The sequence below is a fragment of the Protopterus annectens genome, chromosome 2.part0 (genome assembly GCF_019279795.1).
Source record: "Protopterus annectens isolate FY-2018-M chromosome 2.part0, PAN1.0, whole genome shotgun sequence".
NCBI lineage: Eukaryota > Metazoa > Chordata > Ceratodontiformes > Protopteridae > Protopterus > Protopterus annectens.
The window spans coordinates 1,178,859,664-1,178,883,022 of record NC_056728.1 but is presented as its reverse complement, the minus strand read 5'-3'; the positions used below and the strand labels follow the sequence as shown (position 1 = coordinate 1,178,883,022).

Below are 23,359 nucleotides of genomic sequence, written 5' to 3'. Positions count from 1 at the left end.
ATTTTGTAACAAAAAGCACTGTTCAACACCTTCATTTATGAAGCCACAATACCATCATTGACTTCTTAAATACTCACTCCCCTAAGTCACACCTCCCAGCAGCTTGCAGCAGGGGCATCCACCTCCTTTGGCCTGCCCTAGTTATGGCTCTGACTGTTTACAAAACATAGAAAACTGAGAGCTGCTTACACCAATCATACTTCTCAATCTGTAGACATTGACAACAGGAACAAAGATATGTGAAAAATAAGATCATACAGCTAAAAATCTGGACACCTAATTAGCATAAAACTTGAATATTGAATAGTTCATAACTCTTTTGCTTCAAGTAGAAATGGGAATACTACACAAAAAATACTTTGAAAAAACAGATAGTGACAAATTTGAAATCAAAATATAAATGCATTGTCAAGACATTGTAATGTCTGTAATCTTTAATGAACTGTATTGCAAACCTCTACCACAAAAGGTTATTTTATTTTTGATTCTGAAAAAGGGAGCTGTAAGACGAGTCCTCCTTCTTTAAATTATAGTTGCAGTACTATGTTGGTTATGTAGTTCAGTTTTTCTGTATACAAAACAACATCAAAAATCACATGCAATGAAGGTGAATCAGAAAATTGTGTGAAGGGGTAAATCAAGCCTGAAAGTAGGTACATACCTACAAAAATAGGGACATCTTAAATCAGCCCTGAAAATAAGAATGTTCCTCCAAAATTGAGACAGTTAAGAGATCTGAACTGATCACTAGAAACAATGAAATTCTTAACTTAAATATGGCTCCCAAGGTAAACTTTAAGGGGGCAATGATAAAAGTGAAGAGGGGCATCAGCAAGTGGGCTACACTTCCACTGAATTTCTTAGCAAGATTAGCATAATAAAACTTCCAAAGGGTTGAAATCAGTAATAAGTCTTATAGTGTTGACTACTGCATAATAAAAAAAGCTTCTCACAATTTCATTTTTATGTATGTAAAGGAAGGATGTTATGAGGCTGCATCATGCACTGGAAAGTTTAAATCCCTATATACACAGATTCACTTTAGAAGATCGAAAGACCATAGCACTGAAATTCAAAACACTGAGACCAAAATTTTGAAAATTCAAAACACTGAAAACTCAAAACATTGAATCCCATAACAGTGAAAATATGTAGGAAACCTTTAAACATTTAATATATGCCAGCACAACTACATACAGAAACAAAGAAAAACAAACCATATTACACTTCTCCAACTATAAGCAGGGGGGCATGCCCCCTTTCCCCCCATACCCCTGCTACTTAAATCTATTTACTCTGTAATCGTACTACACAGAACAAAATGGCAAAAATACCATTCCGCACTTCATGACTGCCTGTTTAAATTGTAAAAAACTATCCTCGACCTTTTCTTAGAAACACTACTTCACTGTTAAAACATTATACATTACTATATATCTCTGAGATACTTACCGGAGTTTCATAGGTAACCTTAGTCATGTTCCCTTCTTACTTGCTATACTACAACATAACACATCTTAGTGTAGTGGGATCTTGGAGTTGATTTATTTAAGTAGCAGGGGGTGTGGAAGTGTAATATGGTTTACTTTTTATTTGTTTCTGTATGTACTTGTGCTGGAATACAGTACATGCTGCTTTCCTATGTTTTTTCAATGTTATGGGATTCAATGCTTTAAATTTTCAGTGTTTTGAATTTTCAAGATTTTGGTCTCAGTGTTTTGAATTTCAATGTTATCGGCTTTTAATCTTCTAAAGTGACTCTATATACACACACTTATGCTATAACCTTGCAAGCAAGTCAAATGTCTTCATGGATTTTTGGTAAGGGAAATTTAAATGGCCTAGTGGCTAAACCTATCCTTTTTGTGGTTGCTGTCAATTATCCATGTCCAACATAAGATGTAAATTAAGGCATTGTTTAACTCTTTCTGGCATAATGCAAATTAGAGGGTGTTTGTAAAGATGCTTATAAAGGGTTGAGAATAGACAGAAAAGTGGAACTTTGATCAGGTGTTGCTGTTTAACAGCAATCTTATGACAGAGATTTTCTGTAATTTTCTTTAGGCCTTTCCATGCAGTTAGTGCTTAGAGATGTTTTGCCCTATACCCCAAAGGGGAATGTACATTAAGTGACATAAGAAGGCTGTAGGATGTACTAGTGGAATTCTTAGGGTCAGATTCCAAAAGAGCTGCTGTCAGTGTAAGCCTGGTAGGATTCTGAATTACTTTCTCTCAGTTTAAGTGACTTCCTTTAGTTTAAGGCCTATCTATAAGCAGGCTTGCTATGTAAACCGGATTCCAAAAGACCTGCTCTCAGCCTGCTGTCAGTGTAAGTGATCAGCCCTTTCTATACTGTGTCTTTCCTCACGTGTCTCATTATACTTCATATGAGGATAACTAGACATATTTTAGAAATACTGTGGTATGAAATGTGGAAGAACATGCTGATTTTTATAGTTAGATTAATACATGAAATTATATTATAGCTGACAGTGTTTGTTTTGCACCGTCCTGATTAAATAAAGAACACTTCCAGTGTAAGCAGAGGAGAGGGCATTGGTTTCATGTTCTGCAGGTATGCAGTCTTGTTCAGAATATGTGAAATGCCATTAGGTATAAGTACTTCTTCTGTTAATGAGGGAGGGAGTTTGTAAGCACTATTGTATACTTAACAAATTTAGTCCCTCCAGGTAATAATGATAGAATTAAACAACATGATATATGTTTGGCAGGTGTGGTGAAGTGCTGTTTTTCACAAAATATAGAAATGTGAACAAATGTTGTGTAACAATAAAATAGGTTATTTGTATATTTTCTTTTTATATTGCAGTATGCTGTAAACTCTTAACTCTTGGATAGATTTACATGCATAAATTCATGGAAGCTTATTACACTTTGCTCTCTCTCTCTCTCTGCATATGTGCATGATCTTCTTTTGCTCCTCACACATTCCCCAGTGACAGAGAGTTATGCATCAGTTTTATTAGATATCTTCTCTCATGATATGCACATACCACATGAAAAAGTGGCACTGTTTTTCTTATTGATGTCAAAACTTCTGCCAGTGTCAAAATCTTTCATTTTAACAGTTAATACCTCCTTCATATTATTGCTTGCAAATATTGGTTGTTTACCAGTAACCTGTACTAGATTCCCATTTCCCATAATACAGTGACAATTTATTTGAGTTATTTATTGCATGCCTTTCTTGTCAAGATCATAACAGTCAAATTCTCATTTGAATTTAAATGTGTTTATCTTTGCTACCCTTGGCTGTTCTGGGACCATAACTCCTGTCCTTATTAACAACTACAATATCCAAAATTCTATATAGTAAGACTGTTGGGCAATCCCTCTGTATAAAGGACCGAATTTATTCCTTCCCCTTCCTGCGGAAAACAGAATAGTTAGAAGTCAAGCTGGAAACTCTCCCAAGCTGTCCTTTCACAGTTTGTATTTCATATAGTGAGGGTGAATTTGTCTGTAAATGACATAAGGGTTTCCAGTAATTTCATTATGAAATAACGATGTTAACGAGGAGTGACGTCTTTCTTTTTTGCATGTCACATCAAAATGATTAATCTGTTTTGTGCTCCAGTTGGACTCAGACTTCAATAGTTCGGTTGTTTGACTGACGTATTTTTCATACTTTTTGCAGTTTGGTAAATCATCATCATCATCATCATCATCATCCCCCTTTTTCCCAGTTTTTATATGGGGTCAAAGTGTCATGCCACCTGCCACCATGTCTCTCATCACTACCATTCTCCTTCCTTCTTTGACACTCATGCCTGACTGTTGCAGGTCTTCTCTCATGTTCTCTTTTGTAAAATAAGTGCCCACCCATTGTTTTCCCCATCTTTTGTCTGTCTGTCTGTCTGTCTGTGTCCATCTGTGTTCTGTGTTTTATCCAGCTTTTGGTAACTGTCCTTCTCCCTGTATCCTACCCAGAGCCATCCCTCAGTGTCTTCACCACCTAGCCCTGTAATAAATCAGCCCCCTTCCTCCACCATTTCTGTTCTGCTTGCAGTTCTGCATTCCCTACTGGCTTCTGTTCTTCTTGTTCTCACTTCCTGTTGTGCTGCATTTCCTCCCCATTTGTACGATGAATGGGGTTGCCAATTTGTTATGAACACAGACATTAGCTGCAGCCGTACGTCACTGTATTGTATATGGGGATACACGCTGACTTAATCAGGCCAGCATGCCTGATGCTTTTCTTTGCGTATCTCTCCCTCTGCTGTTATTACCTTCACCTCCTGCATCGTGATCGACATCATCAGCTGTGAGCACCATTTACCTGAACAAGTCATGTTACAATGCCAGTGTGGAGTTTTAAGTACCGACTACGTTAAATTACAGAACATGCCACTTGTGGTATCAACTCCAACATCTAAGTTAGTGCACTTGTGATTCAGTAAGAAAATAACTGCAAGGAATAGCTTAGCATTATTTCTGCAAACTTGCTTGCTCATCTCTTCCTTTTCACAGTCAGTTTTCACTTTCCTTTAAACAATCCTCACTATCTGTAAGAAATAAGAAAAGCTAACAGAAAGCAATATTGTTCATGGCTGAACAGACAAAAGAATCAGCATAGCAATATTCTGTAATAATGTTTGTCCAAGAGAACACAGCATTTTGTGATTCTGTTTGTGCACTACAGCATATATTTAGTTTGTGACAATGTTGTACAATAGAGGGGTTTACTTCAGAAGACTTCAAAACCAAAAGATTGAATCCCAAAATACTAAAAACTCAAAATACTGAAGGATGGAATTTGCCCCTTCTCCACTGTTATGTGATCCTGGAGTTGGTATATATAGTTAGCAGGGGGTGTGGGGGGGGGGCACAGCACTCCACATGAGGGGGGCAGGGGGGCTTGCCCCTGCATTAAAAATGTTTTCAGTATTTTGAGTTTTCAGTATTTTGGGATTCAGTCTTTTGGTTTTTCAGTCTTCGGAAGTACACCCGCAATAGAGCATAGAACTATATTTTGATAATGTTTGTGCAATAGGCAAGAGACAGTAAAAACTGTAAAGACCAATTTAAACTTTATTAATGTAATTGCACCTGTCCTTCTTATCCTTTTCACACTCAGTTTTCACTATTTTATACACAATTTCCATTATGTGCAACAGATGAGAAGTACACTGTTGGACAGATGGAGGAACAGGAACTTTTTTCTTTTGCTCTATTTATTGACTACTGTCACTCAGTTCATCTCCTGCTACCCCTATATTTTCTGCTCCTCACAGGCACCTACATTGGCAGTGCCGCAGTGTGACCTTCACTGAGGGCATCTCTCTACCAGGACATAATGCGTTGCCCATGGACTCTTCCTCTCCATTTAGAGGCTAACTGGCTGCAAGGCATTCAGTGCAAGTGGAGTGAAAGGAGGCAGGCATTGACTGTTATATTAGGACTCACAGTGTTTGCTACATCAAAGACTCACCCTCTATGTGTTGATAACATTGTAAATTTAGATGGCCAATGGGGAATAGCTTCACTTTTTGTGCATGTATGCACACGTTTTGTGTGTGTGTGTGTGTGTGTGTGTGTGTGTGTGTGTGTGTGTGTGTGTGTGTGTGTGTGTGTGTGTGTGTGTGTGTGTGTCCTGAGCCAATTGGGTAGTCATGCCTGCTCTGTATTCCTTCTTATTCCAGCCCATCATCTTCTTTCTATGATCTAGCCTTCACCAGAGATCTAGCATTTGCCACAGTCCCCCACACAGAATATGTATGCTCATCCTATCTGCTAGCACTGTCAGAGACCCAAACACCTAATCAGACTTTACTTACCTGGTCACAGTCTGGATTTTATCCCTATATGCCATTGGCCCCAAGGACGAGCAGGAAACCTGGCTAGTGCACTGGTGAATGAGAATGCCATTTAGTATTCTATGTTAAAGTTGCTACAGTAGAAAAGAAATGTCAAGATGTGAAGTAACCACTTTAAACTTTTTGCAATAAGCTTGTTTAACTCTGTTGCTTTTCACAGTCTGTTTTCATTTTTTTTTTTGTAAACAACTCTTGCTATCCACAAGAGATGAGAAGCACTAACAAAAAACTGTATATTGTAAGGCTGAACAGACTAGAACACCGAAAGCTTATATGACACATTGTCTAATGGAATGGAATATGACATTATTCTGTGATAATATCTGTAGATTAGAAAATGACACTGCTGTATGCAGTGTATATATTAATGCAGATTGATAGGAAACAGATGACACCTAGTGAAGTTTGACATACTGCTTTGAACTTTATAGCAGTGGGGAAGCAAGATACAATAATTAAAATGCTTAGACGAAAACAATATTTGGCATTGCTGTTTTTAATACAGAACAAATATGAGACGCAAGTTGTTAACAGATATGGAAATAGTATTGCCTTTGGTGTTGTTTGCATTCTATTAAACATGTCTATTTGTTATGTTAATGTTAATGAGACATGCATAGTAATGTAGCAATAAAGGTGAATATGCAGTCATTATTGTACATTTATTTATTTTATTTATTTATTTATTTTACATTTGTTGACCGGGCTAGTCTGGCTGGATACATGTCCATTTTCAGCAGAGGCCCGAGGAGAAAAGCTCCACTAAATACTAAGTACATTACATAGAAGAATCACTACCAAAAACCTTTTAGAGATAGATGCATGAGAAATACATGAGAAAATTCTTCTAAGTTGCAGTAATCTATATTAGATGTTTCATTAATTTCACTGCTGCCAACTAGAGAAGCCCCAAGCAAAGGAAACTGATGCACTTGGAAATGCATGTGTGCATGTAAAAAGCCCTCTTTGCTGTAAAGTGCCCCTTCCATATTCATGGCTGTTACTCCGTGCTGTGTTTATAGATCAAGCTTATAGTTTATCTAATCAAGTGGGTAGCATTCATGCTTTTAAATAGCAATATACATAGCACAAACTATTCTCATAACTGGTCATATCATTACTTGCTTACCTCCCAATACAAACCAAGCAGAGATGAGGAGACTAAATACGCCTGTTAAATCTAACTGGGCCTGGTGCTGCGAGTAGTTTTCCATGATTACTCACTAAATGTATTTCTGGGATATTTATTGCATGACCTGACTCAAGCAATCATCTATAAGCAAATTGTAGGCCTACAAATTGCTAGTTATCTGCCATTTGTAACCATATTGGGATGGCATCTATCTCTAAAAGTTTTTTGGTAGGTAATCACTATGCATGTAGTCAAGAAGATCACTGAGAAGCCTAAACCATTTTCCCAATTTCACCAGGACAGTGTCTGGTTAATTGTCTTGCTCAATGTCATACAGTAAACTGGTGTAGGATAACTGGTGGCTGATGGTATCAAACACTGGCCAATAGGAAGCAGCTTTGTAATAGTTCATAGTCTTAATCCTCTATATAAAATGTCAGACAGTTTTCACCCCCCCCCCAATAATCTGATTCTAGTGATGTTCTTTGTAACATGAATCACATCATATGCATTAGGAAAACAATTACACTAGTTTTACCTTTTCATGTATACAGTTTCATGGTACTTGCATGCAAAAAATTTATGCCTGAATTAGATGACTTAGGATGCAAGCAAACTGCAGCTCAGTACGAAAGGAAAATGCAATTAAGTAGCATCAGACTTTTGATGAAAGACAAGCAATTATAAAGGAGATGTAACAATGAGAAACGAGGTAGTCCATTAGACTACCAAATGCAAATCGCTAGCAGTAGTGTCTAGTAAAATATATGTGATCATTGCAAGCACTTCCAACTGAGCGAAGAATGAAGATAAAACAGTTCAGCATTTGCACTCTCTTAAAGAAGAAGAATGCTTGAGATATTAGTCTCATAGCACAATAAAAAGATAATGAGGCTATTTGGACAGTTTGCCCATTTTAGACACATCAGTACTGGGACATTTTGACACTGCTTATGGCTACACTTAAGGTTCATAATGTACTAAACAGGCTGTTTTCTTGGAGACATGACAACATGGAGAAAAGCAGAATACTGTACAAGCATTTACTGATGTGACCACATTGTATCACATATACATGGCACATGCATCAACACAGAGTACATGTATATTGAGCTTTATTATGGATGGGTGTTGCCAGATATGCACCATGTGAGCCATAGTTATGTACCATGAAAGCCACAGTGCACACGTTTGTTTTCAAGGGTAGCCGTTTTTACAGGTACTGCATGATCTATGACTCTTACATAATTGCACATTCAATCTCATTTAATGGCATACAGATTAAACCATTAAGGTGCAGCTTAATATATGTGCAGTGATTAACATTGTAATACTGCATATTACAAGTTACTGGATTACATACTTTACATCTAATCAAATCTGCGGAATTAAGAAATAAAATAAGAAAAGTACAAACCTGGCCAGGAAGTAGTATGCTTCATAATCTGTACTTTCAGGACTATAAAATAAAAGGATTACTAATAGTTTCAGGGGATTCTTGTGTAAATGCACTTGAGTGCACGCATAGGTGTGTGAGTGCACGTGCCTCTTTTTGTGACTATGTGTGACTGTGTCTCTGCCTACATGCACGCATGCACACATAATTACATAATATCTTTTTGATATCTATAATGCTTGCTGTAGGTGAAAGGAAAATATTTACATGCACGTAGTGCACGGATAGGGTATAAGTGAGATGGGGGCAGTCTGACATACTGGAGTTTGTGCTTTTTTTCAGCATTGCATTCTGACATTTAGAAATATATGCAAAGTCAACTGTTTCATTACTGCTCATTCAGACTCATCTATACATTTACATATTAACTATTTTTTGTGGGTAAACTACCTTCAAAATCACAGATCATTTTGGATACTATGAAACATGATTGTTTTATACAAGAAACATGGATGACCTAATGTTAATGGATCTATTGCAGTCTTGTTTGGACTGTGTTTTAACAGCCTTATCAAAGGAGAGGTATTTCAAGGAAATATATGTGTATTTCTTGTCACACTATAGATTAATTTTGAAAATAAATGGAATATGCTTACAATAGCTTACCATAACTTTCAGTAATTTTGGTGAAGTATAGATTTAATACAAAGCCATCTTCTTGTTTATCCTTTTGCAGATTTCAAATGTTTATATTTATGATACTGTTCTCCTACTGGCAAATGCCTTCCACAAGAAGTTAGAGGACAGGAAGTGGCACAGTATGGCCAGCCTAACCTGCATCCGTAAAAATTCCAAACCATGGCAAGGAGGACGTTCTATGTTGGAGACTGTTAAAAAGGTATGTTTTCAGTAGATTTATTTTTATGAAATATTTGCTTCCACTTTGACAGAAACCACATTGCCATGTATTTGTAGACCTTTTTGCCTATGATTCAGTTCAAATGTGGACTGATAGCCAAGTACTTAGACTGTTAGACAAAGATGCAAAGATATTGTGGAACACCCGATAATAGGAGCCTAGAGTCCTGTTAATGTGATGACTCTAGTTTACTTTTTTTCCACCTAGCTATGTTTTACTTGCCTTTTAATGCAGTGAACTTTTTGTATAAGGCTGGGTACCATCAGTAATTGACAGAGGTGTAGTTGAATCTTCTAGTTCCCTGTGCCGATCCAATGAATTAATGCACCATCCCCACAGTTCTTCAAGGGAAGAGGGGGAAAAAGGTCTACTCCTTGTACTGGCTCACAAACCAGATCATCAGATACATGCCCCTTTCTCTTGCCCAAGCAATTAATAGGACAAAAAATCTGCAATCAAGTTTCTGGGGCTCCTGAAATGCAGAAGCCATCACGTCCTGTTTTTGTTGCTCTGCCCCTGACCCTTCTTCCTTACATTTTAGTTAAAAAATATATTTTCTTTTAAAATTGTAGAAAACTGCTTGCTGCAGTTTATACAACTAATGGAGTGCTACATCACTCAGGTTTTAGCTAAAAAAAATAAAATAAAAAATAAAAAACAGCATTTTTTGTTACTTTTAAAATATAGCAAAGTGTTTGCTAAAATTTAGAAAGCAGCTACTACAGTTTAGACCTCACACAGAGCACTCCAGTGCTCAGGTTTGTTCACAAATGAAATATCAGCTTTTAAAAGCCTCTATGCACTAAAGACCAATTGGGATGATGGATCTGATAGCTAATCATGCCCCCCATTAACACTTTGCACCTTAGGCAGTGTCCATCTTCATCGACTCTAGCTATTTTACAGGTAACTGACATTACTATGTAACCACCAAAAGCTGTTACGCAGCCTATAACAGTATAAGAGGTCTGTTAAAATGTATTTCAGGTTAGAGGAGATATACTGTGTGGGCAAAAACTATTACTATGTGTATATTTCTTAAAAGGAAGGTGTTTATCTGCAAGGGTATCTCTTCTGTTTTACCTGAAGGAGAAAAAAAGCATGATACTACTTAACGTGAAACACCTTGTTCACAAATTGACTTGACCCCTGTTACCCATACTTTATTGGAAATGCTTTATTCTTTCAGTGAGTAGTCCTAGCACAACTGAGTCTCTGGTAAAAATCAGAATTGCATACATAAAAAACAGGTATTTGAACATAGATAACACTTTACACATCACTTTTAGTTCCTAGCTAGCTATTTTAGCATGGTTGTTACATATTTCTTGTCAGCTTTCCCAATGGGTATATTTTATTTAGGAATTCTACTTTACATGTGCAGTATTTTTTCTATGTACTTTATTCTGGATATTATTTTTTAGCTTACTTTCTTATAATAAATATTCTAAGTAATACATATTGTCTTCTTACTATATTTATAATGGATACTTGGTAAATCAGAGCACAAAAATTACTGAAAAGGCAGATAAAATGTGAAAGATTGTTTCAGTTTTGAGTGATATTCAAGTCACAGAGCAGGGCATGTATATATATATATATATATATATATATATATATATATATATATATATATATACACCTAAAAGTCCTCACTGCCCTTGTACAAGAATGTGTGATGTGTACAGTAAAGGAAGAGTGGAAACTGCTGGTGAGCAAGTAGTTCAAAGAGGACTTGCTGCCTTTATGGTGAGGGGTGCTAGCAGATGCCCACAAAGACTATGCATTTTAGCTGCATTGTTATTGGTGTACAAAATATATCAAGGGAACTTGAAATGAATGTAAGCAAAACGTAAAAAAAAAAAAAAAAAAAAAAAAAAAAAAACTTTACTCATGGCAATATCTCTGAATCCTCAACACCAGAACTCTATATCTTCAAGGAATGCATGGGGAAGTGTGTTGCTTCACTAGACAAAGCAGTGTTTCAGTTCAGAAATGTATCATGGGTTTGGCCTACTATGGCATAAGGTGTGGTTTATAATAGTTACATACAATAAGTTAGTCAGGAAATGTGTTTTTATTTTAAAAGCAATGATAAATAATGCAGACAAGTGTCAACAAATATATACCATGCATACACACACACATATATATATATATATATACACACACACAGACAACTGTGTTGTAGATTAAAATATGATTAGAAATCTCTGTTTTAAAGCATTTGCTTTCTTGAAATTGCCACTTATTTGATCTGTACAGATTCTGCTTTGCTAATTTAGTTATCTTTGTCTTTTAGACCTCTCCAACTCTAACAAACCCCCCTTTTCTCTTACCTTTCTCTCTTTCCAGTAACCCCAGTGATTATTTGTCTACACTGTGCAGTTCTATAGTACACCTAGTCCTCCTCCTTTTGCTTTAATTTTGGATAGTGAACACTGGAAAAAATCATTATAAAGAACCTTAAGAGTTAAAAACAGTATTATAATTGAATAATGCATGTTAAAGACGCATGGCAGTTATGAGTAGTTGAAATATAGGCCTTAAGTGGCTAGCTAGCCTCTACAGTTCCTAGGTTCCTAGGTTTAGTTCAGTACTAAGCTGTTGATCCAGAGGACAATTTGTAGCCTAGCCATAATATCATAAATCATAGGTACCTATTGCAGAGAATGATTTATTCCTGCTTTAAATCCTTTCAATGATGAAAGGTTTAAGCTTTGTAAGGGGAGAGAGAGAACCTAACAGGGCCTCAAATCCACCCTCCTCAGAAGTTATGCCAAGGGAGGGAATAGTCTAGGGAATGCCCACATTTCTGTGTCATATCAGCTAACAAAGGATCTTTAGTTAAATAAACACTCTACCTTAGAACTAAAAACATGTTGTTTTAATTGTATCTTTGTTTTCCAAGCTATTTTAATGCCTCAATTCACTCCAAATGTTTATTTTATAATTTTAATGTGCTTCCCTCAAAATGCCAGATGATGGGGGCTGCCTTGGTAACATGATCTTGTTTTCTCACTTTCATGCCTTCTTCCCAGAATACATTTCAGGTCCTTTTTATATGAGTAATACTAGACATAAAGAAGTGGTGTTGTTTCCTCATGCCATTAAGATAGAATGGCAGGACTGTGAAGCATTGTCATCCAACAGACATTCTGTAACAGAGCAACTTCTATGTTTCCCTGACTGAGCCTCATTTATGTTTCTGTCAGAGCTTGTTCCATACTATAAATAGCTGTTAGCAACTTCCAGCAAAAAAAAGGTAAATAGCAGGCTTTTGTAAAGGGATTCTTTTGTAGTTCTAAAAGAATTGACAGATCTCCCTCCACACTTTCATTCTGAGGTGTGAAAACTGTCATTGCAGTAATTGATCCTCACTATATAATGTACAGGTGATAAGTAGTAGGTCTCAAAAGTAAATCTGTCTACTACTTTCCAATGCCTTCAGTGGATAGTTTATTATCTCTCATGAATGATGCAGATTTAAAATGTGCTTTAATAGTTCCTTAAATATTTCTGTCATACTCACCCCTTTTTTTTCCTGTTTTGAATGTGTCTGGTCCCAGCACCCATTTCAGCAATGACTTGAGCTATATTGGCAAATATAATAATGAATAATAAAGGCACTTAGTAATACAAAAAAATACTAACATAAAGACATTGACAAAGATTGCATGTGCAACTTATAGCCAATGTGAGACAGTGAATAAGTAAAACATTAAGCAACATTACTAGAATGTATACATTAATAATGTTTAACTATACTATGTTAACTTTATTATAAAGAAAGAATTGTATGCACCCATATTGCACATATATAGGCATATACATATACAAACATATATGTATATGTATGTATACATAGTATGTGTATGCATGTCTATGTGTATATGTGTGTGCATGTATATATAGCTATATATATCTATCTATAGCTATATCTATATATATCTATATCTATCTATCTATATCTATCTATATATATATATATATATATATATATATATATATATATATATATAAGTACATGTATACAAAAACATATGAATGTGTGTGTGTGTGTGTGTGTGTGTGTGTGTGTGTGTAGTGGAGAAGTAGATTATATGCCTGTGTGTGTGTACTACATGTCCTTTAAACAAAAACAAATCAAAATGTAAATTTTATGTGACTGTATATGTGTATCTACACATAAACACATACACAGATAGGTGTGTGTGTGTGTGTGTGTGTGTGTGTGTGTGTGTGTGTGTGTGTGTATATATATAAATGTATGCAGCATGTAGACTACTATATGTGGGATGCAGTACTGTGTTTAAATGCACAGGTGGAACTGTGTGTGTGTGTGTGTGTGTGTGTGTGTGTGTGTGTGTGTGTGTGTGTGTGTGTGTGTGTGTGTGTGTGTGTGTATGTGTGTGTGCATTTAAACAGAGAAAAGTACTTTTGATTTCCTTTTCTTAATGTTTTTAATTCAAGGGCACAAAGTAAATGGATGTTAAATTCACCTATATATTATGGTTGCAATCACATTTCATTTGTAAACTACTTAACTACTAAATGCTCATACTCTCTGATACTGTAAGGACTGACCAGATATGCATCACACTCTGGAAGGATGTCAGAAAAAAAGTTATATTTATGAACAGTATCAGTGCACCTACTTGATAGAGTTGCCACTTGTCTCTCTTTCTGCAGTTCTGTCCTGTCAACTTTTAACCAAAAGGCCAAGATGCATCTGCAGTTCCACACTTCTTACTAATTAAATATATCACCACCGAGATCACACAACAATAAAGAAAGGTCAAATGTCCATTTCCTACTGTACTGGAAATTTGCACAAGGAGATGCCAACACTTTTCAAAACTCTTTGTGATGTTAATATCATATGCTGGCATAACACGTTTGACATTTTGAACATTCAGCATTTTATAGGTTAGACATTTATGTAATACACTCATATATATATATATATATATATATATATGTGTGTGTGTGTGTGTGTGTGTGTGTGTGTGTGTGTGCATTTGTGTGTGTGTGCGCGCGCGCGTGTGTGGGTGTATATATATATATATATATATATATATATATATATATATATATATATATATGTGTGGATCTAGGCCAAAGTGCGTACGTTAAAGCGTGTTACAAAAAAAAATAAAACACTACATTTACATTTTAGCAGGGGGGCTTTGCCCCCTGCACCCCCCACCCCCTACTTTAATATTCTCCCTCCGAGACCACACTACAGTGGGGAAAAAGGAAATTTCCCTTACCCGCACCATAGTACAGCCTCGACTACAGGCAAACTTACTTAAAAGTGCTTCTTCGGTGAAAAGCACTTTCGCGTAAGTATACCCGACCGTTTGGGTTTTGGTCGTTTGCTCACTCGAGCAAACTTCCTAGATCCATAAATATATATATATATATATATATATATATATATATATATATGTATATATATATATATATGTGTGTGTGTGTGTGTGCGTGTGTGTCTATATATACATATATATATATATATATATATATATATATATATATATATATATAAAATTTATTTATTTTTTTATTTTTATTTTATATTTGGTTACCGAGAAAGTCTGTCTGGACACAAATCCTTTTTCAGTGGAAGGCCCAGAGAGAAATGCTCCACATATAGCAAAGATTAATAAAGTACAATTTCACAGGTACAGTAGCATGACATTTTGCATTTTATATCAAATCAAATTATGATAACAAATTATGATAACAATATTTTAAAATGACAACACGTTTGATTAAGATGAAATATGAAAAACTATACAGGTAGAGGGATAAAACACCTTAAGCTGTATAACTTCATAACATCTAGTAAGCGATAGTAGTTTTGTAGTATAAAATAAACTCCAAGTGTCTATACTTAGAAGAAAGATTAATTGTCTAGAGGAAGAGAGAGGTATGAAGAAAGAGACTTGTAAGATGGAGAGTGGTTTGCTGCCTTAGAGTAAGGGAGAAGTGGTTTCCCTGAATGAGGAAGAGGAAGATGGAGGTAGACTAGCCTGCGGAGTCACAGTTACAAATCCAATTGGCTTGTAGGTGAGCTTTTAGAGATTTTTAAACTGAGTTAAAGATGTAGTGGCTGCTAAGTTTGTGGGAAAAGTGTTCCATTTTTTTTGCTATACGATTAGAATAGAGGTAGGCTCTGGCAGGGCTGTTGCCTTTAACGACTTGAAAGAAAGGTTAGTTATTGGAACATAGGGCCCTAGTACTGGAGTAAGAATGTATGAGGTTTTGTAATGCTGGGGCTTTCTCGGGGTGATAAAAATGTTATGGGTTAGTATCAGTTGATTGTAGAGGAGAAGATGTGGAAGTTCAAGCCAATTGAGTTGTTTAAGGGCTGAGTAGTGGGGTGTGGAGTGTGAGCTACTGGAAGCAAATTTTTCAGTTTTGTTATAGCAGGCATCACGTTTAGTTGTATCTGATTTTCTATGATTGGTGAGGATAGGAGGGGTATATAGGAGTTAGACATGGCATGTGCTTGTGCTATATTTTGCCCTGATTGTGAGGAATTGTTTATTTGTATATAGCTCCCTAGTTTTTTATTTGCTTTCTTAATGGTGAGAGAAATGTGAGTGTCAAATTTCATGTAACAGTCTATCTCAACTCCTTGAAGTCTGGTGTGAGTGACAGGGGAGATAATTGTTTTATTGTTAGAAATTATAGTAAATATGGATGTAGGAGTTTTGTGATTAGTTGGTTGGAATATGAGAAGTTTGGTTTTATTGGGGTTTAGTATTAGTTGAGAGTTGCTAAGCCATTCTTCTACAGAAAGGAAAAAGGCCTGCATTTTAGGGTGCAGTTCTTGGAGGAAAGGAGAGGCACAGATTAGTGATGAATCAACAGCGTATTGCATGACTGAGGCATGTAGAGTTGAGGTATGGAGGTTGGGAAGATAGAGAAAAGTAAAGGACCAAGGATGGAGCCTTGGGGAACACCCAGTGTTACTGATAGTAAAGGGGAGAGTTCTTGCCTCCACTGTACTGCTAGCTGTATATTTGTTAATTAGCTTTGAAACCAGGTATTGGTGGGTTTGCTAAGATTCAGTTCTGAGAGTTAATTAATGAGTTTTTTTGTGGTTAACCATGTCAAATGCTTTAGAGAGGTCAAGGAAGGTAGCAGAGACATAATTGCCATTATTTCTTTGGTTGTTCACTGCATGAGTGAATAACATAAGGGCTGTTGTGGAGCTATGGTGGGGCCTGAAGCCATGTTGAGTACTTGTGAAACGGTTGTGGTTGTTCAGTTAATCCATAATCTGTGTGTGTACACACCTCTCCAGTATTGTGGTCAGAGATCAGAGTATTGCTATAGGCCGATTTCTGGTTAACTCTTTTGAGTTACCCCCTTTGTGGAGGGGAATAATGTGAAAAACTTTCCAGATCTCAGGAACTAGGTGTTCTAATATTGAATGGTTGATAATAATGGATACAGGGTATGCAATGGCATCAGCTGCTATTTTCAAAAAGTCTGCTTGGTGTTTGTCAGCAGCTAAGATGGTAGGTTTTAGTTTCTTAAGGAGTTTTAATTTTATCAGTAGGGACAAGATGAAAGGTAAAGCAATTGGATAGGTGGTTGGCTGGAGGATGGACAGCTTTGAGAGTTACCAAGTACAAAAATGGATTCAGTGAATAATTTCTTGATATGACTGGAAACATTATGTGAAGTATCTGTTATGGTTTGGGGGGAGTACCTGACTTTCCAGGGTGGGGAATGTTGTTAATTGGTGACCAAAATGTTTGGGGGTTGTTTTGATATCTGGTTTGTATATTGTGGTAGTAGCTAGTTTTATCTGTTTTAAAACATTTCTTTGCCTTGTATGGAGTTCAAGGAATGTCTGTTTGTCTGTAAGTGATCCAGTTTTGTGCCAGAGGGCCCACGCTTTATTTCTGGATTTCAGTAGAGATTTAGTGTCTTTGCTCATCTAGGTGGGATAGTTGGATATGATCCTGATGGTTCTAGGAGGGGCCTGGGAGATTAGGATATAAAAGAAGGTAGAGCTGAAGTACTGAAAAGCTTCATCAAGTTTAAGTTACTTGAGAGGAGCCCAGTTACAGGCTTTGAGAGTATTAATAAAGCTAGATGGATTAAATTTTTTTGTTTCTGATTTTCTGGTAATTGGTGGACTTTTTTTGATTTGTACGATGTCTTATTACAAATGTGGGTAAATGGTCCCTCAGGCTGCCTGGGAGGCAGCCTTACTGACAGATGACAGTTGGTCTGTTTGTCAGAATCCAGTCAAGTATTGAGTATCTCTTGGTTGATTTGTCAGTTTTAAATGGATGATCTGAGAAAATCCATGGAGGTTGGTGAAGTTGGTGGGAGTATTGGAGTTGCAGATTAACCAGTCAATGTTGAAGTTCCCCAAGATGATGGTTTTATGCTGGAGGAATTCCGAGGCCTATTCAAGTAGGGTCTCCAGTGTGGGTATGTTGTTGCCGGGTGGTATGTAGCAACCAATTATAGAGATACTTTTTTTAGGGTTAATTTTTAGTTTTGTGATTAGAATTTCTGCATTGGCTAAGTTTGGTGAAGTATATGCAAGGTTTCTATATTTAGATGATTTTCAAATAGTAAGGCTACATTGCCTTCTCTTTTAGATGTATGATCATTACGTAGGATGTTATAGCCTGGTGCTAGAATTTCATTATTGGAAACATCTGGTTTAAGACAAATTTCAGTTTATAATTCTAATTCAGGAGAGTATAGGGAAAATTAGCATGAAGATCGTGGACTTTTTTGGTTCATAGGAACCGGCCCGGAGGCCCTTATAAGCCTAGCCAAGAATTTTACCCATATTCCCACAAAGTCAGCACCTGGTTTTCCTGTCCAACAGGAACACAGGTGGAATCCCAGGAGTATATTCTCTGTTTCCCATCCAGTCGTCCAGGTTCCTCTTAAAGAGGACTAGTGAGGTAATCTGCTTAACATGGAGAGGAAGTCTATTCCACAGATGGGGGAGTCATTTGGATACAAATCTATCCCGCCAACAAGATCTATTAATGTCAAAGACCAGGTTGAGACCTTGCGTGTGGGTTGCATGAGTGGAGTTTGACTTACGGATATACAGCAACTCCATCAAGGCTGAATCTGAGACTGCCTTGTATGCTAGACACAGGTCACCTATGAGCAGTCTGTACAAGACTGAGTAGAGGGACAGGATGTTTAGCCTATCTATATTGGACAAGTGTTTGAAATCCTGGATTTTCCTGGTCAGGAGGCTCTGTGGTCTCTCCAACTGCTGCATGTGCTTGGCAAGGTACACACCAAAGGGGGCATTGTACTCGATAATGAGTCTGATAAGGGAGGAGTACAAGAATGTTATGACCTCCTTGTTCCTGGATGAAATACCCTTACTTATGAGGTGGGCCATGTAGAAAGCCTTTCATACAACGGAGGCAACATGGTGGTTAAAAGTCAGGCTGCTATCAACCTGGGTGCCAAAGTCCCTTACGACTGATTGCATGCTTAGTACATTGTTATTAATGTGATAATTAGTAGGGACACCATTTTCCTCAAAGGGGATAATGATGCATTTCTTGGCATTCAGTTTGAGGCCAGTACGGCTCAGTATGAAAAAGCAGTTTACAGATAAGTAATTCAATAAAAATGTAATTAAAGTAATGAAACACTATCTAACAATGAAAATACAGTTAAAACAGAATAAAACAGTACAGACATTTAGTGAAACAGTAAAAAAAAATCTTCTGACATTCATATTTATTCTGATCAGGTCATTGGCTTTTCTTGGAAGTTGGAGTTTGTTAGGAGATAGATTACTACTACTTAAAGTGGATATTTTTATCAGCTGGGCCAGGATTAGGATGTATGTCACCAATGAGTGATAGTCTGACTGCAGTGTTTACTTTGGTTCTAATGAGGTTAGTTATGTACTTGTAATATTTAGTGGATATATCTGGCATGCACGCTGCTGTTCAAACAAAAAACTAACACCCACCCTGTTCAAGAAAATGTAGAGAAAACAGTAAGGTAATCATTTAAATCTAGAATATACCAAAAATATATAGCAATAGTCTGTGATTCTTGCTGCTGTTTGCTGTTATTCTGCATTGATTTATGCTGGTACTAGTAGCATGCGAGAGAGGGTAGTAGTCAAAATGACCGATATCTCTTGTAGTAATTGGTGAAACAGGCCTTAGAATTACTTTCTTAAAGAGAGTTGAGGGCTTGTGGGAAGAACTAACACTTTATGGTATGGACCGGTTGCGGACCGCTGGCGTCTGTGGTGGTGTGCTCTGCAGTGTGTAACTGTTATAGTGTACATAAATTGCTGGTAAACCATAAGATAATAACATCCTTTGCTGAGTTTTGTTAGCTTTTTTTCCTTTCAGATATATGTGTGTGTGTGTGTGTGTGTGTGTGTGTGTGTGTGTGTGTGTGTGTGTGTGTGTGTGTGTGTGTGTGTGTGTGTATATAAATACATATATATATATATATATATATATATATATATATATATATATATATATATATATATATACACACACACACACACACACACACACACATATATGTATGTATAAATATATATATATATATATATCTATATATATATATATATATATATATATATATATATATATACCTATGGGTCTAAGTGGAAATATCAAAAGTCCACAATATAAAAAATATTGAATTTTATTCATCAAACTGGCTATTCATCTAAATGACAGTAAATCAAAAATTGGCATTTTTTTCAGGAAGGCAAGCACACCATTCTCATATTGTATATAAAACCTCCAAGATCCCTCCATGCTGGGGAAAGGCAAATGACAAGTCTAAAAAAATACCAGTATTTAGGTGAAAAGACTGCTTGAGAAATTATGATTTTACATTCTGCCTTTGAATATTGTGGTCTGTCAATATTTTGAGACAGATGCCAATATAGAGGCACATACACCCAAGCACACATCCTGTATCAGTTGTACCACATCTCTGTTTATTTAAAAGCTTGTTATAAGCTCTTTTTATTGCTAAGGTTATTTCCAAGACAATATCCATTGATATTACACTGAAGATAGAAAAGTTATAAAAGAATAAAAAACAAACAGAAATGACAGAATTGCACTCTGAAAGTTGAAGATAGTTCAGTATTCTCCAATGTCTTGCAATGTACTACAGTCAGACCTATAGTAAACTTGGTGTCAACTTTTATGTCTTACTTTTGTAAGTTTTTCTATTGGTACTAAAAAGACACACACACAGCTGTCCTGCATTACAGAATTACGCAGGTAATCATATAAGAGTAGAGTCATAGGGATGATAAATATCAAATTTTGCTGTTATCCTCTATCATATAAGTTTGATAAAATCATCTAAACCCCAAATATGAAATCGGAATATACATTGGTAAGACTAGGATAGTACAACATTTTATAGTTGAACAGATCCGGCCTAAGATGTGGCTGTAGCCTGTTTAAGTTTATGGTATTACGATATTATGTACTGATGAAACTTAAAAATATTTTGCTCACAACTGAGTATTTTGTGATTTGCCTTTTACTTGGTTATGTTAAAGTTTCCAGTCAGAAATACAGCAGTACATTTTAAAACAGACAAGTTAATGCTCACAACATTATTTTAAAGTTTATTCATTAGTTTGGTCTGATCTCACACCTTAAAGAAGAATTTTGCTTTCTACACAGGTCCAGAAAAACACAAATGTTGTTTTGGAATAGAGTAAATGAATGGTAAAAAGTCATTTGATAATACCAGTTTGTCCTCAAAATGATCAAAGTATCCCTATACATTGTTTTTTTTTTTTCCCGTGGATTAAAACATCATTCTCTGTTTTGCCCCTGTGGCAAGTCTTCAGATTCTCTTACATACCTGAAGTGGTCATAGCATGGTTTGAAATGAAATAGTAAGGTAGGAATTTTGGAACAGTACTGGGGTGGCAATTGCAGGGGCAAGATGCCTAGTCATATATACTTGTTAGATGGCTCACTTAGTTCCTTCTACCAGTTTTGAGCACTTAATTTTGTTTACCCTCCAATTCCAAATCAAACAGGGTCATACATATTAATTGCTTATTTTGCAATGGACATGCAGCTTTACAAGTGCTTTTGTATTTTACTGGTTTCACTTCTGGGGTTGCACTTGTTTCCTATTTTTGTGTTTTCATACATATTTACCGTGCAGCAAAGAAGAATAGAGGAGAAGGAGTAGAACATAATAAATATGTTTAAAACTTTTGCCACCTTTTAAGAAATGATAGCAACTACTTTGCAATGTTGTCAGCTTCCAATAGAACACTATTTCATGGACTCTGCAGATTACATTTCATCTGATACACAACTCATTTTTGCCATTAGTATTAATGAATTGCTGTTATGAAAACAAAGGCAGACTGATTCTAGACAGCAAGTATATTAATGTTAGCCAGAAAAAGGAAGATGATTCTTGCTGTGCTTGGATTCAACAAGATGTCATTGCTGGTTATGATGATGAGTCAGTTTAGCACAGAGGTGAAGACTATGATCTGTTAACAAGCTTCACTTGTGTCACTGCATGACTGATTTTCTCAGTCCTTTTTTGCATGCTGACTGGCTCTGAGCAAGTTATTTGACTAGGTGGGTCACTATCACTTAGTGCCACCTTTTGAATAATTACAGCAAGGAGCCACAGACATTAGATATCCTCCCGATGTAATAGACAAGCACTTTAAGTGTAGCCTTTCATGCAGTTATTTCAGTTTAACCAACAATAAGGCTTTAAACACAAGAGTGAAGACAACATGGTATTCGAAAATGTCATATCAGTCTTGAATAAAATATCACACAAGATGGGCTAGTATTGCCCACATTAAAGATATATGTATTATTTGCACCACAAAAAAGAAACGTGGAGCTAGAAAACCTGAGAATAGATGCAGGTCATTGTGGTTTAAAGCTCTGGCATAATGCATAATCAGTCCATACAGTGCTTCAGCTGCAAAGGCAGGCAGTCATCTTTGTAAAACGTTTAGCAAAACCATTCAGACAGAAAGTTAGAGAGACATCTGTGTAAAAAATGTTAGCAAAACCCTTCAGCCAGGAATGCTATTCCAGATATAATGGTAGTAGAACTAGATGTAACCTCTGATGTTCGAGTCAAAAACAACTGGGATAGTTTTGCACTAGACTTTAGCCCATATTGATAGAAAATACAAATAATAATTTCATTTTGCAGTCACTTTTATCAGAAGATAAAAACAATAAATATATTTTCTATTTTGCCAAATCTCAGGCAGAAATTGGTAAAAGTTTTCTTCCCAGTGATAACCAGATCATTAAAAAATATGTACCTTATTTTCCGTTGTACCGCAGCAGCTGTGTGTATCAGCAGAAGCAGTTCAATGTCAAACAGATGAATGAGAGATCCTGTGGGACTAGGATGTTAACATTTACAAGCCTGGCTAAAAATCCCTGCCTTAAGTCTAGAATTCATATCTCCTGCATGGCACATTAATATATTCATCCGTAGGTTATTGTCAGATATTTATATAAGTTACTGTCTGTTAATTATTTCTAAATAGCATTCAGTAAAATACTGCTATCATTCTGACATTATCTTAGTGAGGAAGATGGTACTGTTTATTGCTGTTAAAGTAAAATAAGAATCCACCTGGAAATCATTAGTCATAATTATTTGCCTTGCTGCTTTATGAGCCTAACATTTTTAAACACGGCTTTGCTGGGAGTTCAGTTTCAGCTGATAAATACACAGAATGATAATATAATCACAGTAGAAAAAGGAGTGTGAGTGATGTGCCCAGAGGTCTTTATCTGTTGTTTGAATGCATGCATCAGTGTAGGTTTCTGCTGAGATAATCTCTCATTAAAATACAGCTCTTCTGGACCTGGCATTTAAAAATGTTAAACCTTATCAAATGCAATGAATCTGATATTCAAAAGGCAAGGCATTAACAAAGTTCATGGATTTATGTTTAGTTTCTGTCATGTCAAAGTGCCAAAATGTTTAGAAACAGTTTTTAAGCATGTTGTCACATTTCACATTTTTATTTTTTATAATAAAAC

At 36.2% G+C, this 23,359-nt stretch overlaps 1 protein-coding gene across 1 annotated transcript in view; it reads left to right on the top strand.

The window, feature by feature from the left end:
• GRID2 (glutamate ionotropic receptor delta type subunit 2) overlaps positions 1–23,359 on the top strand; it is a 4,699,489-nt gene that overhangs the window by 2,647,820 nt on the left and 2,028,310 nt on the right. Inside the window, exon 7 of the mRNA XM_044061387.1 lies at positions 9,102–9,263. Coding sequence (XP_043917322.1) covers positions 9,102–9,263 — 162 coding nt within the window. The remainder of the gene's footprint in view (positions 1–9,101; positions 9,264–23,359) is intronic.